This window comes from Larimichthys crocea, chromosome XI, assembly GCF_000972845.2.
Source record: "Larimichthys crocea isolate SSNF chromosome XI, L_crocea_2.0, whole genome shotgun sequence".
Taxonomy (NCBI): domain Eukaryota; kingdom Metazoa; phylum Chordata; class Actinopteri; family Sciaenidae; genus Larimichthys; species Larimichthys crocea.
This window is the reverse complement of record NC_040021.1, coordinates 22,078,510-22,097,569: the sequence shown is the minus strand read 5'-3', so window position 1 is coordinate 22,097,569 and position 19,060 is coordinate 22,078,510. Positions and strand designations below refer to the sequence as shown.

Genomic DNA, 19,060 nt, shown 5'->3' with positions numbered 1-19,060 from the left:
GACAAGATAACAAAACTTTGTTTTCCCCGAGATAATGACATAATTAATTTGAGATATTGAGAAACCAAAAGGACAGTCGAGTGTATGAAAATGTGGATAATGTAATCCACGGTAGACTGGAGCCGATCTCGAGAGGCCGAGGACGATATCGTCCACCTCCGTCCCCGTCTTTACACTCTGATGGATCTGAGAGAACTTAAATCGTCTAAGGCTGAAATTGGCTTCCACAGATTTTCCTTAAAAAAAGGGTAAAAAAAAAATTTGAAAAAAGAACCAAGGCTGTTAAATTGTCAACCAGTTTTATTGACTGCTGAACATTCATTCACTCGTTCAATAAAACATTCCCTCCTCCACCGAAGCACTTAATGAACCGGGGTCAGCAGCACAACAAGAAAATTAGCACAATCATCGACAAAATTACAGGAGGCAAAAGAAGTGACAGACTTTGTAAAATAAAGCAGATGTGGACGTTAAATGAAGACTTTCCAGTGACGATACGTGAACGTTAAAAAAAACCTCGAATTCGTTACGTCTGTTGAAAACTTTGAGATCATTCAGGTGAATTATCCGCTGAGGCTCTTTGTGCTTAAACCGACAGATTAAAACAAGATTATTCTGAATTACGGAAGACAGAAAATTGATGATTTTTTCGTCTGTAAACGTTAAATTTGGTTCAATCTTTCAAACAGAAGTGAGATTTCCCTTTCTCCGGACGTCTGTGACTTCAGTCGCTGATCTAAAAAACCACAAAAATAAAGTATTTGATGGTTTATTTAAGACTGTTTGACTGGTGTTGTGAGTTCATCAAAAAAATCAGAGTTAAAGGAATGATAGCAAAGAAAAGAAACGACAGTTTGTGGTGTGCTTCCCCTGCCCCTCGTTTATTTATAATTAATCCTTGACGAGAGCAAGCAGTCAGAGAACATTCAGGAGGATTTATTTCTGCTCCTTGGGTTTGAATTTAAACTTAATAAATGCTAAATTAAATTAAATAAATGAACTTAAAGATGGAAATCACAAGTCATAGACTTGTAAGTCTTGAATTCAAGAGGATATACTGCATATTTATTTAGATTTTTCTTGTTTTCTTCGTCCTCAAATTTTCTCAAAACCAAGATTTATTCAATTTATAATGACGTAAAAACAAGAAACTTTCACATTTGAGAAGCTGGAACCAGCAAACATTTGGTATTTCTAATTGATAAGTTACTTAAATATTCATAATTATCTCTTTATTCTAATCTCTCTTCAGAAGTCCTCTAAAATCTCTGACTGTTGCTCTCGTGTAAGTTCAGCAGTCAACCCAATCCGTACACGAACCCTTCTATTGGTCACGTTAAAAAGAAAGCGGGATTCAATACCCGGTAAGAGAAGCGACACTTCCTGCAAGAAGTGTCGAGAAAACTAAAATAAAAAAAGAGACTGCTTCAAGTATCCCGAGTGGAATTCAAATAGCCCTGAAGGTTTTTTGTTTTTTATGTTTTTAAAATCCTCCCAGACTCCTTCTCTGCTGATAGGCTGAGACGTTTTAAAGTGGCGATAACTTCAGTGTCAGTCCAAAACTTAAACTAATTAAAGTTCATGGTGATCTAAAGACTTTCACTATACAACGTAGGGTTGTTCGTGCCGATGGTTCGTGAGATGGACTTTGTGCTTTGGGTGTTTCAGCGCGACGCCTATAAAGCAGAGAAAAAGTGTGCGGACAGAATCGCTTCTGCATCCCAAAACGTGACACGTAACGTTCTCCGTCATCTTTCCCCCCTAACAGCTGGAGTGTGGAAATATTGGGGCTAATCATTTTTAAAAACCATCACATACTTTGATGAAATTCAAATTATATTATAAAATAATTAAGGACTGGAAAATAAAAACATCAGCCTCGACAGTCGCTGTTAAGAGTGAGGGAGTGTTTAAGGGAGGATGACGGAGAACGGCAGGATCTTTAACGTTTACCATCAAACATTTGGATGTTTATGGAGTCCAGTTTTATTTGGGTTGCAGAAGAAGACAGTCCCTTTTTTTTTCTACCCAGTGTAGAAGCTCCATTATTAAAGACTTTTATTAAACCGACTTCTCTCCTATGAAGAAGAAGAAGAAGAAGTAGAAGAAGAAGTCGTCGTGTTAGGACTTCTTCGGACAGTGTGAGGACGAGTCTGTGTTGAGAACCTCGATCATCGTTCTGGTCGACGGGAAGGTCTCCGCTACTGACGGAAGACTCTGGTACCAACTTGGCAAACTGTTGAGAAAGACAAAAGTATTTAAAAAACTGACTGAGAAGAAGAGAAGAAACAAAACAAACCAAGAACATGTTTTATCTTCTTCTTACCTTTTGAGATTCATCCAGGATTTAGCTGTTTTACTGAAGCCATCTGGACTGGGCGTGGTCATGGCTTCGAAATCCACCAACTGAAACAGAATTAGTCCAACAAACGCGTTAGAAAACGCTCTTCAGATGGAATAAATCCAATAATTCTGCTGTTTTTTTGCAGTTCAGCCACAGTTGGGTACTAGAAACTCGTGTTTACAACTTATTACCAGTCGAGTGTTGGAGTTTCCCCATTGGCCTTCGCTCTTTCAAAATAAATCGGTGGGACCAGCCCTCAGTTACTATCTGAAGACTAAAAGATCTCTTTCAAATCAAACATCTCGATTATAACTATTAACTCAGATATTACACGGTCCAGCCTAGTCGTGTTTATTTCTGTGTTCTCTCACGGTTTTCTCCAGACGTTCTTGAGTCGAGCAAACGGAGAGCTGGACATTCAACAAGCGTCCTCAGCTGAACTTCTCAGAGACTTCTAACACCTGATCGGGTTTCTGCTCCGTCTGAACGTGGCTTTTTGTTTCAGGAACAATAACGTCTGCTCGGCCGGGTGAGAATTTTTTTCAGATAAACTTCCCAGTTCTCCGTCGAGACTTCTGGAACGTGACAGACGCAATGTCTGGAGAGGCTTCAATGCGTGCATCAATGGAGCTGATGTTAGGAGCTTATGTAACGCATGTTCGGAACAACGACGGGAGTAACTGATCCTCGGCTCCTCTTTTATGGACTGCGTTCTTCTGTTTGTATGAATGTTGGAAAGAGCCGTGTGATATTAAAGCAGCGAGTTTAAAGGTTTAATGATTAAAGTGATGAGACGTTAAGTTGGGACTTTAATCTGACACCTCACATGCTGTTCATTCAGTGAAACACTGTGCTGGATATTCATACGATACACGATCAATCCATGACAGTGATTATGATCAAATTAAATACTTAACTGTGTTGAAAGTTTGTTATAAAACCACCTTGTAGTAACGTTTCTGTTCAGCTCTGAGAGGTTGTTGGAGATAAAAACTCAACTCCTGGATCTCGACTTCTCTTCCAACACATAAATATAGCGATAATAAAAGATTTACAGAATCCTCGAAAAGGTCCAAAAAAGATTCAGAGAAGAGTGGAAACAATCCCGAGCACGAACTGAGTTTAGACAATAAAGTTAAACACGACTTTGCTTTGGAGCCAAACTGAAGATAAAGTGACTCAACCATGTTTATATAATATAAATAAATCAAGATGTCAGCTTGGTTCTAAAGTTTGGACTTTCTAATCTAATTTTTTGCTCATTTGGACGCCCCAAAATTTACAACTGGTTTCCATCCTCCTCTGTATTGTTATCGGCACCATGAGCAGGTTCGATTCGGGACTTTTTATAAGTCTGCAGCGCCTCAAGACCTTTGCTTTAAAGCCTGAAGAATCTTTTAGAGGGTTTTCACCCCTCCGACACCTTCATGTCTGTTTTCAGACTACATCTATTGTTCCCAAGTTACAAGCTATTGTAACACACGTTTACCTTTCCTTTCGGGATCCTGCCGATGACCTCCTTCCCACTGGCCATCAGTGCCCCCATGACGACTGAGTAGGCTACAACACTGAGGAGAAAACAGGAAAACAAACCGGTGTCAAGATCACAGCTAAAACTTGCTGCACATTTAGAGGAGGAGAGAAAAGCTTCCTCAGTAAGTATGAAACGTGTTCAAATGCACGTTCTGTCATGTGTTATGAAATTACCTGGACCCTCTGGAGAGGGGCATGAGGTTGCAGAAGTAATAAACCAATGAGAGGATCAGGTTGCACACGGCATCTGCATCCTGAAAGGACAAAGGTCATCAGAGTCGACATTTGTTTTTAACCGCCTTCGCTGTGTGCTGTCCTCGTTTTCACGTTATTCTTGATAAACAGGGTGAAAGCAGAGAAGGCTGCAGGTGTAATGAAAAGGGTTATTCATATTTTGTTCCAGGTATCAGTTTCACAGCAGAGTCGATAACAACAACAACAGGCGCATTGTTGGGTGCGACAAATTGTCTTACAATAACAGAAAGCCGAACAAGCCGAGGTTGAACGGACAAACTTTCACGGTTAGTCTGGAAGTCGCCTTGAACAACCAGCTGGAAAACACATACACAGCTGGAAAACACAAAAATTGTGATATTCTCCAGAGGATTAATTAAATTCCTGCCTTGTCCGTCTGTCTAGAAAAGTGAAAGAGAGGAAACGAGGAGAGAATTTCAAATAAAAAAATGCGTTGATCGTTGTCAGATGCTGGCGGGAAACCACTGCACTGACGGTCGACTTCACTTTGTGTCACCCTTTTTATCTGACTGACCTCCAAAATAAAGGACCAGTTACCCCAAATAAAACAGGATGTTTGTGATGAATACAACTGCAACATCGTATATTAACCGGCTGGTGCTCGCTCACTCTCATTCACTGTCTGTGTCGCTCAACCACCACTCTCTCAAAACAAATTAAACTTATTCTCGTCATTATTTTATGGAGTAAATTGCGAAAATTGGAGGGTTAATGATATAAACAAAGCCAGAACACACACACTCAGGTAAGATTATCAGTTAAGTCCATGAATCCACCGGGATAGTCTCAGTTTCAGAGACATTTCAGGCTGCCTGTGCAGGAGTTTGACCGATCTGATCGCACTTCAACGCTTAAATGATTATCAAATGTTGGCGACTGACTTTCCATCGATTGTCACATCAGCTCTACGACCATCTGTCACATTTTCTTTGCAGAGGGTTACCAGGAATCTTTCCTAATCAGGTTAATATGTATTTAATGTTTCCGTCGTCTCATAAATCAACGTATTGAGAATGTCTCCGGTTAACAGGAGAGATAAATCTTACCCCGAGTTCAGTGGACAGCATTAATGCCTTTCCTTTGGCGGTGAGGTCTTTGTAGATGGACTCTACCTCCGACTGGTACTGCTGCGTCCGCTCTTCTGTCGTCTGAGTCTCGACTGAGAACAACATGTTGCCTACCCTAGATCGCAGAAAACAGTGGGAATTAGTTTGTTTACTTCATCTCAGTGCATCACTTTAAATCAACCAGACAGACATCGTACCTGTCTCCAGTGATGGTGATGGTAAAACCGTCGTATTCTTTCCCAGGATCCTTCATGCTCGGCACCTTGGAGTTGACCGTGAAGCCATCTCTGGTTTTACTGTTGAACTGCTTCAGGAAATAAAGACAGAAAAAAAAACAACCATCCTGGGTTTTCACTGCTGAACGACCGTGAGATGTAAAACAACCAAAACATAACCACAAGTTCTGCTTCAACAGCGACCTGAGGCGATCCCACGCTAGATGGGTTATGTAGTCCCTCCAGCAGGTTCTGGGTCTGCCCCGGGGTCTCCTCCCAGTTGGACAAACATAGAACACCTCCAAAGGAAGGCACCAAGAAGGCCCGAACCACCTCAGCTGGCTTCTTTCAATGTGAAGGAGCAACGTCTCTACTTCAAGCTCCCTCTGGATGTCCGAACTCGTCTCTAAGGCTGAACCCGGCTCATTTTGGCAGCTTGTATCTGCAGTCTCATTCTTTTGGGTCACCTCATAACGATGTGTGAGGGTTGGAACGTAGATGGACTGGAAAAATCGAGAGCTTTGCCTTCCAAGCTCCAGGGTCCAGTGCAACGTCCACAGTACTGCTGACGCCGCACCAACCCACCGGTCCATCTTACGCTCCATTTTCCCATCACCTTCACTTGGGGCAGCAACTTGCTCCCAACCAATCAAGCAGAACCATGACCTGCCATGCTTCAAAGGTTTTGACATAACACAACTAAATGTTGAGCCTGACCTGGAAATCTCAACTCAAAGTCTACTTCTACTTCTCATTTCCATCACTTTTGTCTCTCTAAACTTCCTTCTCATCTAATTTTCCCGTTTTTTCATCCTTACCTTCATTATCGGAAGCAGATCTTCTACTTTATTCACATTTTCAAGAGCCTGACGGACCTCTAAGAGTCCTCGGGGATTGTACGCCCTGAAAAATAAACAAGAACTTGTTAGTTAGTTTTCACTTCCTCAACACGCTCGTGCAAAATGAATCAGGCCTGGAGGAAACCATTATTTCCATAATTCTGCTTCATATTAAGATAACTGTGTGGTGTGATTTACCCGTGGTACACCAGTATTCTGTCTTTGATAAAGTCCAGGATGTTATCAAAGTAGGCCAGGTATCTGATGTTGATAATTTGTCCCCTGAAGAAAAAAAAAAGAAAGAAAGAAAAGATTTCAACATCCTGTGAAGAAATGCTCGTCAGAGCCGAGGCCGCGGTGAAACCGGATCGTATAACGAGGAATTTAAAGAAAATATTTTGGCACTACAAAGGTGAGAAAAACCCTGAAGCGACGCCGCATGGAAATCCGAGTCGCTCAGGGGACCAATGAACGTGTCAGACTGCGTCCTCGGGGATGGGGCTCGAGTTGTTACCTGATGAGATTGATGTGATTGTTGAAGCCTCGACTGAGACTCCTGGCGGGCATCTGGTCTAACCACAGAACTGGCTGGTCTGGATCCGCAATCCTACGGAGGCACAGGGAAAAGCTTTCTGTCAACGCTGAAATCTAATCAGCCTAGGACCAAAGACTCTTTGGTAGGGCATGAAAATGTGTTAAAAGGTTGACTTTGGTCTGTAAAGTGACTGAAATCTGACAGTTCAGAGAGTTTAGTGACTCATTCTCAGTTCTCAGCGCTGTGATGTGACTTCTCTGAGGACTTGCTGAATACGATCTCAAGGCCAGACTTTATTTTATTATGCAAGGTGGTTTAAGCATAAGGAATTATAAACTGCCTGTCTTTCTTCTCCCTTGTGTTTTTGGGTTATTTCCTGAAGATGATTCGGATTCCACACTCTCTCCTTCTCTTGGAATATGACGGAGACATTTTTGGGGAGTTTTGTTTGTTGTTCACATCTATCCAGACGCTTTGGCGTGGATGTTTTAAGAGTAACAATCAATCAAAGTCAATAAATTACATCTACAGTCACTTTTATTGTACCGTCCTGGTCTGTAGAGCTCACTACGACCTTTTTTTGTCCTCCAGATGATCCAGAAATGATTGTGCCTTCATGTTCACCCACACTCCTGGCAAATAAATCTGGGTTTCTATATGTGAAAACAGGTTTAAGTTGCTCACCTCCTCCATTTTACAGCTATGTCGAACATGTCTCTCCACTGCATTTGCCTGGTCTTGCCGTTGACTCGCACTTTGGAGTTGCTCCACGTCCGATGCATAGCCTGCATCACCTCCAGGGTCGCTAAACCCATGGCTGAAAAACAAAAACAACAAACTCTCAGTCATACTGCTGCTGTCAATACTTTGTTTATCTGTAAGAGCGTTCATCAGTTGTACCTCTGTGTATTCTCCTGTTGGGTAAGAAACCAGGAGTGTCGTATTGCATTAGTGCCCCCAAGTGGTCGGCCGTGCAGATCAGCTTCTGGACTTCACTGCTGTAGCTGTCGAAGTTCTGCGGCAGGACGTCCCTGCAAACCACGAAGATACGAAGATATAGAGGATGAACTGTCTTTTGTGGGTGACTTTATGAAATGTATAACCCGTCAAACAGAAGAAACAAGTTTCAGGCTGCTGACAGAGGCATAAAAAGACATCTGTGTGGAGAATAATTCAGGTGTTTGCCTCGCTTTGAGCTCATGAAAAGATATAAATCTAATCCTGTCACTTGTTGACAATAACTGCAGTTTTAATTTGATCTCACAGTAATCACAGGTACAGCTTCCGGTTACGCTCAGCTGTGATGAAGCCATCAAACTTACTTGATATGCGGCTGCAGGCCGGGCTGTTCTTCATAATCTTCTATTAGGAAAGGCAGATTTTTGGCCCAGTGGTTCTTAAAGTTTCCAGGTAGGTCCTGGTCCACATTATACTCTGCTACAGGGATGTCAAGGTGAGAGTGCAGGTAGCGAGAGTACTCTGGAAGAAAAAAAAAAAAAAAGAGAGAACATGAGATATAATATATAATATAATGTCTCATTCTGCTTCAGCTACTAGACCATCAATAACCTCTGAGTTACTGTCGGGTTACACCACAAGAAAAATGAGACATGCGCATGTTTTTAAGGCGTAACCATCACTTCAGAAGAAGGTGCTGTAATGGACCGACTTACTTTAAGTGTGAACAGGAGGTAACTTTAGATTAGGGAACCTGTGCGGGTCAAAAAGTGTCAAACTACGACTGAATTATTTATAAACGAGATTAGAAAAAGGAACACGATCTGAGTTAAGACACTTCGGTTAGAGTTATTTGGACACTATCTGTGTTTTCTTACATCAGATTTGTTATTAAAGTGAGTATTCATACTGATTAGAGTATATTAATATTGTGGTTCATGTACAACAACTTCCTTACATGTTATAATTTGGAGGTTATTGAGGCCAGTTCACACCAAAGAGTCCTAACCTAACGCAGCTCGACTCTGCCATTGGCTGGTCACCTGTTCTAACAGCCAATCAGCTCGTAAGCGAGGTGACAAAGTGTGAGCTGGTCGAAATAGTTTTGGATCACCCCCGTTTAATCACTACTAGAGAGTGTTGCAAGCGTCTCACCATCACCACCCTCATTCATATTTTAAGTTGTTGCTATGGCGATGATAGTCTCGTCTTGTCGCAGTGGCGTGAACTTGCAGGTTTCAGGATGATGATGCAGAAAAAAGGTTCATCTTTATTTAACTGTCTAGTGATCATGCAGAATAAAGCATCGATAAGAGCTTTATAATGACTAATAAAGACTCGATATGATTACATCAATATAAAGTCACTTGACTGTCTGTGTTTGTGTGTGTGCAGGAGCACCGACCTCTGAGGTATTTCACTTTGAGGTATTCAGAGCTGGCCTTCTGTCCCAGCAGAGGGTCGTTCAGCATGACTTTAGTCTGAGCTTTGATGCCCTCGTAGAACTGCCCCATCGCCACGTGACTCAGCCCCTTCATGTACTGACACACCTCGTTGTAGGGCTCCAACTGAAGACACCTCTGGAGGACGGACGGGAGGAGAGAAGAAGGGTTGGACTGCTGCTGGATGGATAGTTTGAGGTACGATACACTGCATGAAAAAAGGAGTGGAGGATACCTTGAAGTTGCCTATGGCCTCCTGCAGTGAGCCGTGGTGGTACAGCATCATGCCTCTGAGCTGGAGAGACTGGATGTGGTTCTGGTTCAACATGAGAGCTTTCTGGAAGCTCTCCATCGCGGACTCGAAATCCCCCAGCTCTCTGGAAAGAGGAAGAAGAGATACCAAGAGGTGTTAGTAAGGCAAAGAGGAAAAGATTTCAGACTCTCAATTCCTTTAATGCAAATAACCACAGCCCGGCTGTACCTGTAGGCCTGCCCGAGGCTTTTATAGGCATCTATGAAGTCAGACTTCAGCTTCAGGGCCTCTTTGAATGTCTCAATGGCTTCCTGAGGAGGGAAAACAACAGATTTTCACACAGGGTGACAACACAGCGATAACAGGAAGTTGCAACAAGGGAAGATGTGGATAGACCTCAAGTTCTGACTCAGCAGGCGGTTCAGGCCTCACATGAGAAATATCCAGATTTTGTCGACAGATCGTGGCTCACGAAGGCCGTCGCAGTGTGACTTGAGCGACCACTGTTTATAGGATTCTGATAAGTTTGGAGCCACCTTGTAGCTGCTCCTGAGCAGAGACTTTAAAAAATGTTTTGCATGCAAATCGACTGAGTTTCAGAGACTTCCACCTCTGCAGCAGCAGCAGATGTGCCGGAGATACTACAGCAGAGTCCAGACGTTGTCATTTCATTTGCTAGAAATACCACAACTTCCTCTTACATGTTAATATTAGCTTTAACATTTTCCTCTTTGTCTTAGAGACCAGAAGTGTTTTTCAAAACATCCAACAGCCCCGTAGTTATTACGACTTTGAGTTTGAGACTTCAACGTGCTGAAATGAGACTGCAGAGATGCGAGCTGCAGCCATGAATGCCGATCCAACGAGCAGTTGTTGTGAAGGTTCTGACCTACCGATGGCGCTAAAAGAAAAGTCAAAAGATCGGGCTTGTATATCTGTAACAGATTTCATGGTAATGGACAGATTGATCATGTCCATTTGTTGGTAGTGTTGGAGAGGAGGTCCGCTCTGAAGAGCTGGAGGTCTTCAGGAGGTTTTTGAAGCCCCTGATCTGGTAGGAACTCGTAGGACGTTCCACCAACGGGGAACAACAGTTTGGATCGCCCCGAGCGTCCGGGTGGCAGAGCCAGGCGTCGTCCATTGGGGGAGGTAACACATGTCTGTATGTGGACGTTCCAGTAGGTGGGTGCAGAAGATTTTAATCAATATCGATTCCCTTGAGCCGCCAGTTGGCTTTTATTTCTCCTCTCGCTCTGTCCAGGTCTCCAGTTACTAAATATAGCAACAAAGTCTCTAAGCTGTCAACGCTGGACCACGGATTAATGTGTAGCAGCGGGGTTAGAGGTGGTGCACAGGTCTTGACCTGTGTGTCAGCTGTTGCAGTGCATTATGGGACTTGTAGTATGAGTGGTGGGAGTGCGATTTACCCGGCGGGCCATTATGAAATTATCCAGCCACAGAAAAAATATCGATATATATCGAGTATCGCCATTCAGCTAAAAAATATCGAGATATGACTTTTGGTCCGTATCACCCGGCCCTGGGGCTGCTACAGGTAGACAGCGGGGTAACGTGTGACCTTTTGGCACGCCGCCACGTTCTGGATCATCTGAAAGGGTTTTGTCCCGGTCAGGAGGGCGCAAGATGAACATGCTTGTCTGCACAAAAACACAAAGTCTATCCATGCAGTCGTAGAAAAGACTGTTTTAAAGTTGACTGTGTTCTGCTTGGTTTCATGTCTGAAAACAAGGAATGGGGCGTCTACCACCTGAGCAGACAAAGAGTCTATTCACACCATTTTCCCCAGAAGTGAACTGATAAAAACAGATGTGCAATGTTGACTTTGTTTCCGTGAGGGCTACCTGCAGCAGATTCCACTATCACGAACTCTAATTCCCACAGCGCACCACCGAGTACATCACAGTACTTGTTTTTGTTTGCAGTCAGCTGCCTTATAGGCTGTGCAGGGTTTCCCCCAGGAAATTAGTTAGGGGAGAGGTAGCAGAGGTGATACACACAACCAAAAAAAACAGCAGACACACACGTGACCAAAACAGCAACTGAAGGAGCTTTGCAGACGAGCCTCACAGCAAAAAAAAAAAAAAACAGAGGCCGACAACAATTTATCAAAATGTGGACGACAAATGACGACATAATCAGCAGTATTCGATCTGGAATTGTAACTTTCCCTCGTGGAGCAATGAGTCTTGATTTATTTGATTTGCGTATAAAAAGGTTATTCCATCGAAGGAATGACTGTGCAGACAGACGAGCAGTCGACTCAGGCAGAGCGTCTGGGTTTTGTTGTCAGTGACTGTCTCGGCAACAAACTGATGCTGTGAAACTGTGGCGTGAAACGCGGAAACCTCTTCCTGCTGCGAGGTTTGCTAAACAAACTGATGTGGTCACTTCGGACAGCTTGGCTAGATGGTTTTATAGAGCAATCTGCACCATTTAAACACATAGAAATGTGAAGACAGGAGCTAAACACCACAAGCTTCGATCAAGCCGACGTCCTAACTGAAAAATCTCATTTCGACTTTTAGTTTTTTGTTTTTTTAAACCCACTTTCCACCATAAAATACTCAGATTCTCTTGATGATGATCATGTTGAAAGTTCATAATAGTACAAGTAAATAAAAGTGTTTGTGCTGCAAGTGTTTTTCACCCACACACACACACACACAGCCGTACCTTGAGCATGCCTCTGTGGAAGAAGGTGAGGCCTTTATATAGCATGGCGATGGGCTGATTCTTCTTCAGCTCTAAAGACTGCTGGAAGTCTTCCATAGCTGCCACATAGTCCTGGTGGGAAGGCGAAAGCACCTGTTTAGTACACTGCGAGCACTGAGGTGCACACGCAGAATATTTGATGCGTTTCACACCTCTGAGATGAAGAGCAGTGTTCCTCTGTGTCTGTACAGACGGGCCGACGGCTGCAGCTGGATGGCTTTGGTCAGGTCGGCCAGAGCTTCGCTGATACGACCCAGAGGAGAGAGGATCTAAAGAAAAGACACAAAGATGATTTTCAAAACAGTTAAAGAACATCGAATTCTTAAAGCTGGTCATTGCACAAATGACTTTTTTTATTTTTGGTTTGTGTGACGTTTGTCATGTTTGTCGCATGCGATCGACTATCTGTGGTTGATTTTCTCTATTGCTGTTGTTGCGTTTCCTTTCAGATGAAGGTGGAGAGTTTTAAAAATAACAACATGTCGGATCTCGTACAACAGGATTTAAATACGACGACTCAAAATCGAGTCAGATTTTTGGACTTTGGGCTGCACAGTGTTGTTAAATCTTTCTGTTGCATTGTGCTTGATGAGTTCATAAAGATGTAATCGCTCAGTGTCAGTTCCGGCAAAGACCGTGTAACTAGTTTCGCATTATCAGGTTGATCAGAGATGTATTCTGGCTGGTTTGAGGTTTTCTTTAAAGAGGAAACGGCTCATGAAAAAGCCTCAGAGTGAAACCCAGGAGAGGACATCTGTTTTTCACACGTATAGTGTGATCCTCACCGCTTGCTGCAGTAATGGTGACTTAACCGTCATTTGTGCGTCAAACATATTTATCTGCACATTAATTTGACACGTCAGCTTGTTGTTCTGCTGCTTTTAAAGTTGTAATAACTTATATCTCACACACACTAAGCTGCACTATGACTAATCTCCTTCTCTTCCCCTACACACAGTCTAGAAACATGGTGTCTTTGCTACCCTACGACCTCTGACTGTATCGGATGTTATGAAGAAGCCTGTAACACTCGGCTTATCGGACTCAAACTGATCAGATAAAGTGCTGATTAATCTGTTTCAGCCGGGAAATTAGCTACAAAACTAAACGAAGGCAACTTTCTACAGAAAAAGTTCTGAATATGGAAATTCAATCAGTTAAATGTGACTTTTTAAAGTGCTGAAGGAGCTCCAAACGCTAATAAATGACTTGTGGCACTGCGTCACTCTCTTTGTCACCTCTGCGTACGAGCCTCACCTCTGCTCTCTGCTCGTAGACCTCGGGCCAGTTAGGCTCCAGAGTGATGACTCGGTTGAGCTCGTACAACGCCAAGTCAGCATTCTTTATGTCCTGGCGTGGAGACAAAGAGAAAGGGAAGAGAAGGGGAGGAGGGCAGTTACATTTTGTCGACATAAACCGTAATGTGTAGTGAACAGAAATTGGGAGCTGAGCCACAAACGACTTTAAAATAAAGAAATAAAAAAAAAAAAACTGCTGTCCAGCCTGTTTTTCTGGAGGGCACACTCTGATAACTGCAGAGTCCCGGCAGGCAGGCAGGCTGAATTTGCATTCATCGAATGACACACTGAGTCATTCTGCGTTTAACTGAAACTGCTGCTGTCACCAAAAAAAAAAAAAAACCCTGGATGCCTTTTTTCCCCACAACAACTTCCTACGCTGCCAAATACTGATGCTGCTCTCAGAAAAACAAAAAGGTATTGTTTTTAATTTTATGAACGTTTTGGCATAAAACGAATATAAGCAAACCAATTCAATTAAGACTCAACGCGACTGGTTTTGATGCCATCAATACAGAGAACATAGACAGAGCCATCTGCTATGAATACTCTGAAGACCTCGACTATGGCTACAGCACGGCGCTGAATGGTGTGTTTGTCTTTCATTAATAATTGAGCTCAAACAAACACACATTATTTTGGAAAAGAAAAAAGTCTAAGTCATCACTTTATTACTCGTTTTATGACTTTGTGAATGTTCTCGAAGAGCTCGAGGCAAGAGCTGGAATTTATGCGACGCATTTCAACGGCTGGCGAAGAAGGAAACTTCTATTTCTACTGCGTGTTTTTAAGAGTTTACAAGCAGGCGGCAACCTCCGAGGCTGTGCCAAACTGTAATTCCTCAAACCTCAACTTGAGGCTGGCTCCAGAAGTGAGTCAGTCTCCATAAGTCCCCATGTTTCACAGCAGAAATAAACATGTTTACAGCCTGGTACAAAAAACAGTTTTGGTCTCTGTAGCTAATTTCCCCGTTCATGACAACTGTACTGAGGGTGAATTTATATACAACTCACCTGTTCACATTATATTAAGGCTTAAAGTTATGCAGGATTAGGAGCGTGGACGCTTTGACTGACAGGTGGGTGCCGTTACAGATGGCTTAGGACTGCAGGAGGTGGAAGGGGCAGGACCTTACGGGTGACGTCACGTATATGTCGTCCACTCTTTATACTGTCAGTGGTTGCAAGGTGTTTTAGGGTTTCAGGAAACAGCCGCTGTGCTCCACTTCTATCACTCACCTGTAGACTTTTCTTCCCATAAGCTATCCCTCTCCCATAGATGGCGCTGACCAGCTCCGGGTCGCCCTTTTATCAAAACACACAAAATGAATCAGTGCAAATGATTCATGGCTTCAACACAAATAAAAGAGTGAAGTACTGAGAGTGAAAGTAGCGCACACACACACACACCTGTAATAAGAGTGAGAAGTGTTTGATGGCTTCATCATAAAGACCGTTGCCTATCAGAACGTAGCCTATAGCTGCAGAGACAGAAGGAGTGATGATGGAGGAGGCGTCAAAAACATGTAAATCCGTTCAGAAATAAATAAAGTTTGCATTTAAGCGTCACGCAAACTTACCGAGTTCTTCGTTTGTGTTGTGGTTATCTACAGGGAAGGGGATTTTTTTCTGTTCTATAAACAACTTGGCCTGGTTCTGCAAAAAGAAGAAGAAAAAAAAACATATTCAAGGTCAAGAAGGGATGGCACCGACAACAGGAAACGAGCTAAAGGTTTCCTGTGTGAAGTCTGTAACTCAGTCAGTCGACTGTACGGAGGAGAAACACACAAAAACTGCAAGTCTCAAATGTGGAAAAGCTAAAAAACTTCATACTTAAAGCCTTTGTTGGTTGGGTTTTTAAACATCTCTCAAGGTTATACTGCTTCACTGCTGCCAAACAAAATCTCATGTAGTCATAAATATTCAGTTTAAAGCATAGAGAGGTTAGTTTGTTAGTTTTCTCTCCTTCTCCGAGTGTTAAGTTGTATTTAGCGTAATCTAAAACAGAGAATGGCAGCACGACTTCATGCACACACCACTACAGGATGCAAAGCTGCACGCAAATGTTGCTGTGGCAGCACAAAACAAATGTTTGCCACGTTCATATGATCAGAAAGTCTTGCTTAGGAAGTTATTCTCTTCTGTGAATATTTAAATAAAACATTTGAATGATTAAACTCCCCTGAATCTACACTACAAGTCTTAGTATCGAGGTGCATGTTGGGTGTGGTGCGACACAGGACACTTCTGACCACACCTAAACTGTCAGGACTCTTTTTAGCTCGGTAATAAATCATTTATATATACATGCTTTGTGTGTGTGAGAGATCTCACCAGGATCTTCTCTGCATTAAGTGAGAAGACGGACTCGCAGGGCGGGTTGCTTCCCTCCTCACAGTCCGGGTCCTCCAGCTGTAAAATTGAGGACTCTGAAAAGACGAATAACACAGAGCTCTTATTACGGGAAGGAAACACTGAACACAGGAGTTCATATTCATTTAAAAACGTAGCTGTCACACACTCGCCTCCTCAAGCAGACCTGACCTCACTCGAGGAAGGTCAACGATGATGTTTAGATCAGTGTTTCTCCACCTGTCCTCAAAATATTAAGCTCTCCAAGTAGCACCTTTAAGACTGGCGTTAAAATACAGCAGTGTAGACTCAGCTACAAACTGTTCACACAGGAGGCAAGGAAGATTATTTATTGTTGACTCTCAAGAACCAGAGCTATTCTGTTGGAGAGCGGTACTCCTGATCCTCCCGATATTTCTTGCAGAGTTTCTGAACCCGTCATTTCAATTCTGCTGACTTTTGGTCACATCTGAGCTCATGTATGCGTACTGCAGGCAGGAATGTGACCCAGTGAGTAACGCATTAGATATTTTGTAATATTTTGATAGTGTACTCCTCCAAGTATGACTACAGGGAGGTCACGTACGTAACAGCACCATAGTAATAACTCGGTACGCGTGTTCAGTATACACCAAACTTAACAATTATCCCCATATACTATATATATTTAGGTGTATTTTTAATCATAGCGAACACAATGTCTCTTCAGAGTTATGTTAATAAGGTGTGGTAAAATGGTATACAGCATAAACATAAACGGACTTTGATGCAACAGATAGATACTTTACGACATCCAGTAGCAGCATGAGCCGCAGGAAACATACAGTAAAGTTACAGTAAAGTTAATCTGGATTTATATTATATACAAGTTATGGAATTTTCTCTCCTTAGGTTACACAAGGTCACGTGTGGGCCTTGAGGTCCTCAGTATTAGTTGTTTTGGCTTTGGTTGGGAACAGTAGGTGCCAGTCTATCTCAACACTGTGGTGTCCAGGGTCACAGAGACCTGTTGCTGCCTTCATAGACATAATAGATAACTTGTTGTTGACGTTCCAATCTGTGTAAACAGACATCTGTGTCTCCAGACTAGAATATGCTGACAATAACACCTCCATGGGTAAAGACATTCTCTTTGACTAATTCTGGGCGTGTAGTATTTGTGGTGTTATCTTGGGGTTTAAAGTCGATCCACCAGGATGAGTTGGGGCAGAATGTGAGACCGACTCAGGCACTTCTGACGAACTTTGAGAGTGTCTCTAATTCAATAAATAATACAGCATAAGACATCAGAGGCTCCTGAACACTTTCTTTCCTCCATTGACCTTTGACTTTAGCAATTTCTCCTACAACAACAGCTACAAATAGAGATTACAAAAATTAAACGACTCAGGCACTTCTGACGAACTTTGAGAGTGTCTCTAATTCAATAAATAATACAGCATAAGACATCAGAGGCTCCTGAACACTTTCTTTCCTCCATTGACCTTTGACTTCAGCAATTTCTCCTACAACAACAGCTACAAATAGAGATTACAAAAATTAAACGACTCAGGCACTTCTGACGAACTTTGAGAGTGTCTCTAATTCAATAAATAATACAGCATAAGACATCAGAGGCTCCTGAACACTTTCTTTCCTCCATTGACCTTTGACTTCAGCAATATCTCCTACAACAACAGCAATTACAAAAATTAAACGAGGCTATAGACAATGAATGAAAGTCGCAGCATTTAGCAGAGGTTGTGCAAATGAAGTGAAAAGTGTCAGGATATTATATTAAAACATGCTAATCAATCATGTCAGAAAATAGGTGCAGCAAGCCAAGCAGCACTAATTTAAATAACGTGTGCAACCAGTTCACCTGTCTGAGATTTATCTAATTAAACACACTAAATATATATAAATAAGCACATCAGATGCAGGTTTTACTGTTAATAACATGTTGTTTTTTGTGTGTGAGCTAAAACGTGTACAGAGTTTATGGTTTAAGTTTCTCCTCCGTGTTTCGGTTCAAACCTCCCTCCCCCCCGCTTCAACCGTCTCACCTCCCCGGCGGTGAGAGCTTATTTTCGGATACAAACCTCCGGAGCTGTCACCTGCTTGTTGTTATTAGCTTAGCATACAAACGGTTACAGCTAGTCCGGGGGGTGACGGTGACAGTTGAACCGGAGAAGGAGGAGGTGAAGGAGGAGGAGGAGGAGGAGGAGGACGTGGCAACAACCGACAACCGACAGAAAAAAGTGTTAGTTTTACCGCAGTCCGCCGCGTACTCTTCCCACTCGGACAGCGAGCTGCATCCCTGCTTGTGGAGCTCGTTGTTGAACAGGGTGAGGGTGGAGAAGTACTCGGAGGAGAAGATGGCCCGGCTCAGGTACAGCAGCGACACCGAGACCACAACAACGGCCCGGCTGGCAGGGGCCATGTTGGGCTTTACATGTGAGTGACGCCGGAGAGAGAGAGAGAGAGAGAGAGAGAGAGAGAGAGAGGGAGAGAGAGAGAGGGAGGAAGAAGCTGCTGCGGCGGCTCGAGCGAGCGAGCGACCAACCACCTCAAGCGCGAGCCTGCCGGGAGACTACAACAACTACAGATACAACTACACTACCCAGCATGCTCTGCGGCGGCCGTTAAACCGGCCCGCCCAGCGTCAATAGATAGATAGATAGATAGATAGATAGATAGATAGATAGATAGATAAAAATAAAAATAATATAATACATATTCGAAAAAGGAGTGAGAAGGAGAACTTATAAACTCCCACCCCCCCTTCTCTTTAAATAACATGCATGAAGAGAAACAATAATAAAAAAAAAAATATACACTTGCATATACACTTAATACAATACACACATGCATGAAGAGAAACAATAAAAAACAACAACAAAAAAAACAAAATAAAACCTGCATATACACTTAATACAATACACTCATACACATATGCATGAAGAGAAAGAATAAAAAAACAATAATAAAACAAAATAAAACCTGTATATAGACTTAATACAATACAGTCATACTCACATGCATGAAGAGAAACCATAAAAAACAAAAATAAAACAAAATAAAATCTGCATATACACTTAATACAACACACTCATACTCACACACATACACACATGCATGAAGAGAAACAATTAAAAAAACAAAACACAAACAAACATTCTGAACATTCTGACACTAAAATTAAAAATTAACTCTATGTCGCAGTCCCCGCATCAACTAACTCTCGCAAGATTTAGTA

The 19,060-nt window shown here is 42.5% G+C and overlaps 1 protein-coding gene across 2 annotated transcripts; it reads right to left on the bottom strand.

Annotated features, from left to right (window-relative positions):
* Positions 1-282: 282 nt before the first annotated feature.
* Positions 283-18,436, bottom strand: ttc13 (tetratricopeptide repeat domain 13). 2 transcript variants are annotated; one of them, XM_027284044.1, is made up of 23 exons: positions 18,076-18,436; positions 15,805-15,899; positions 15,051-15,126; positions 14,881-14,951; positions 14,710-14,775; positions 13,431-13,523; positions 12,326-12,442; positions 12,135-12,245; positions 9,669-9,751; positions 9,423-9,564; positions 9,151-9,325; positions 8,111-8,267; positions 7,689-7,819; positions 7,473-7,605; positions 6,768-6,860; positions 6,452-6,535; positions 6,233-6,317; positions 5,397-5,506; positions 5,179-5,314; positions 4,052-4,131; positions 3,834-3,912; positions 2,327-2,406; positions 283-2,236 (listed from the first exon to the last, which is right to left on the bottom strand). In XM_027284044.1, exons 1-23 carry the CDS (start codon positions 18,242-18,244, stop codon positions 2,122-2,124), a joined length of 2,481 nt encoding a protein of 826 aa, XP_027139845.1. In that variant the 5' UTR covers positions 18,245-18,436; the 3' UTR covers positions 283-2,121. The 2 variants fall into 2 exon arrangements, with proteins under 2 accessions (XP_027139845.1, XP_027139846.1); XM_027284045.1 differs by having other exon boundaries at positions 5,397-5,503.
* Positions 18,437-19,060: the final 624 nt, after the last annotated feature.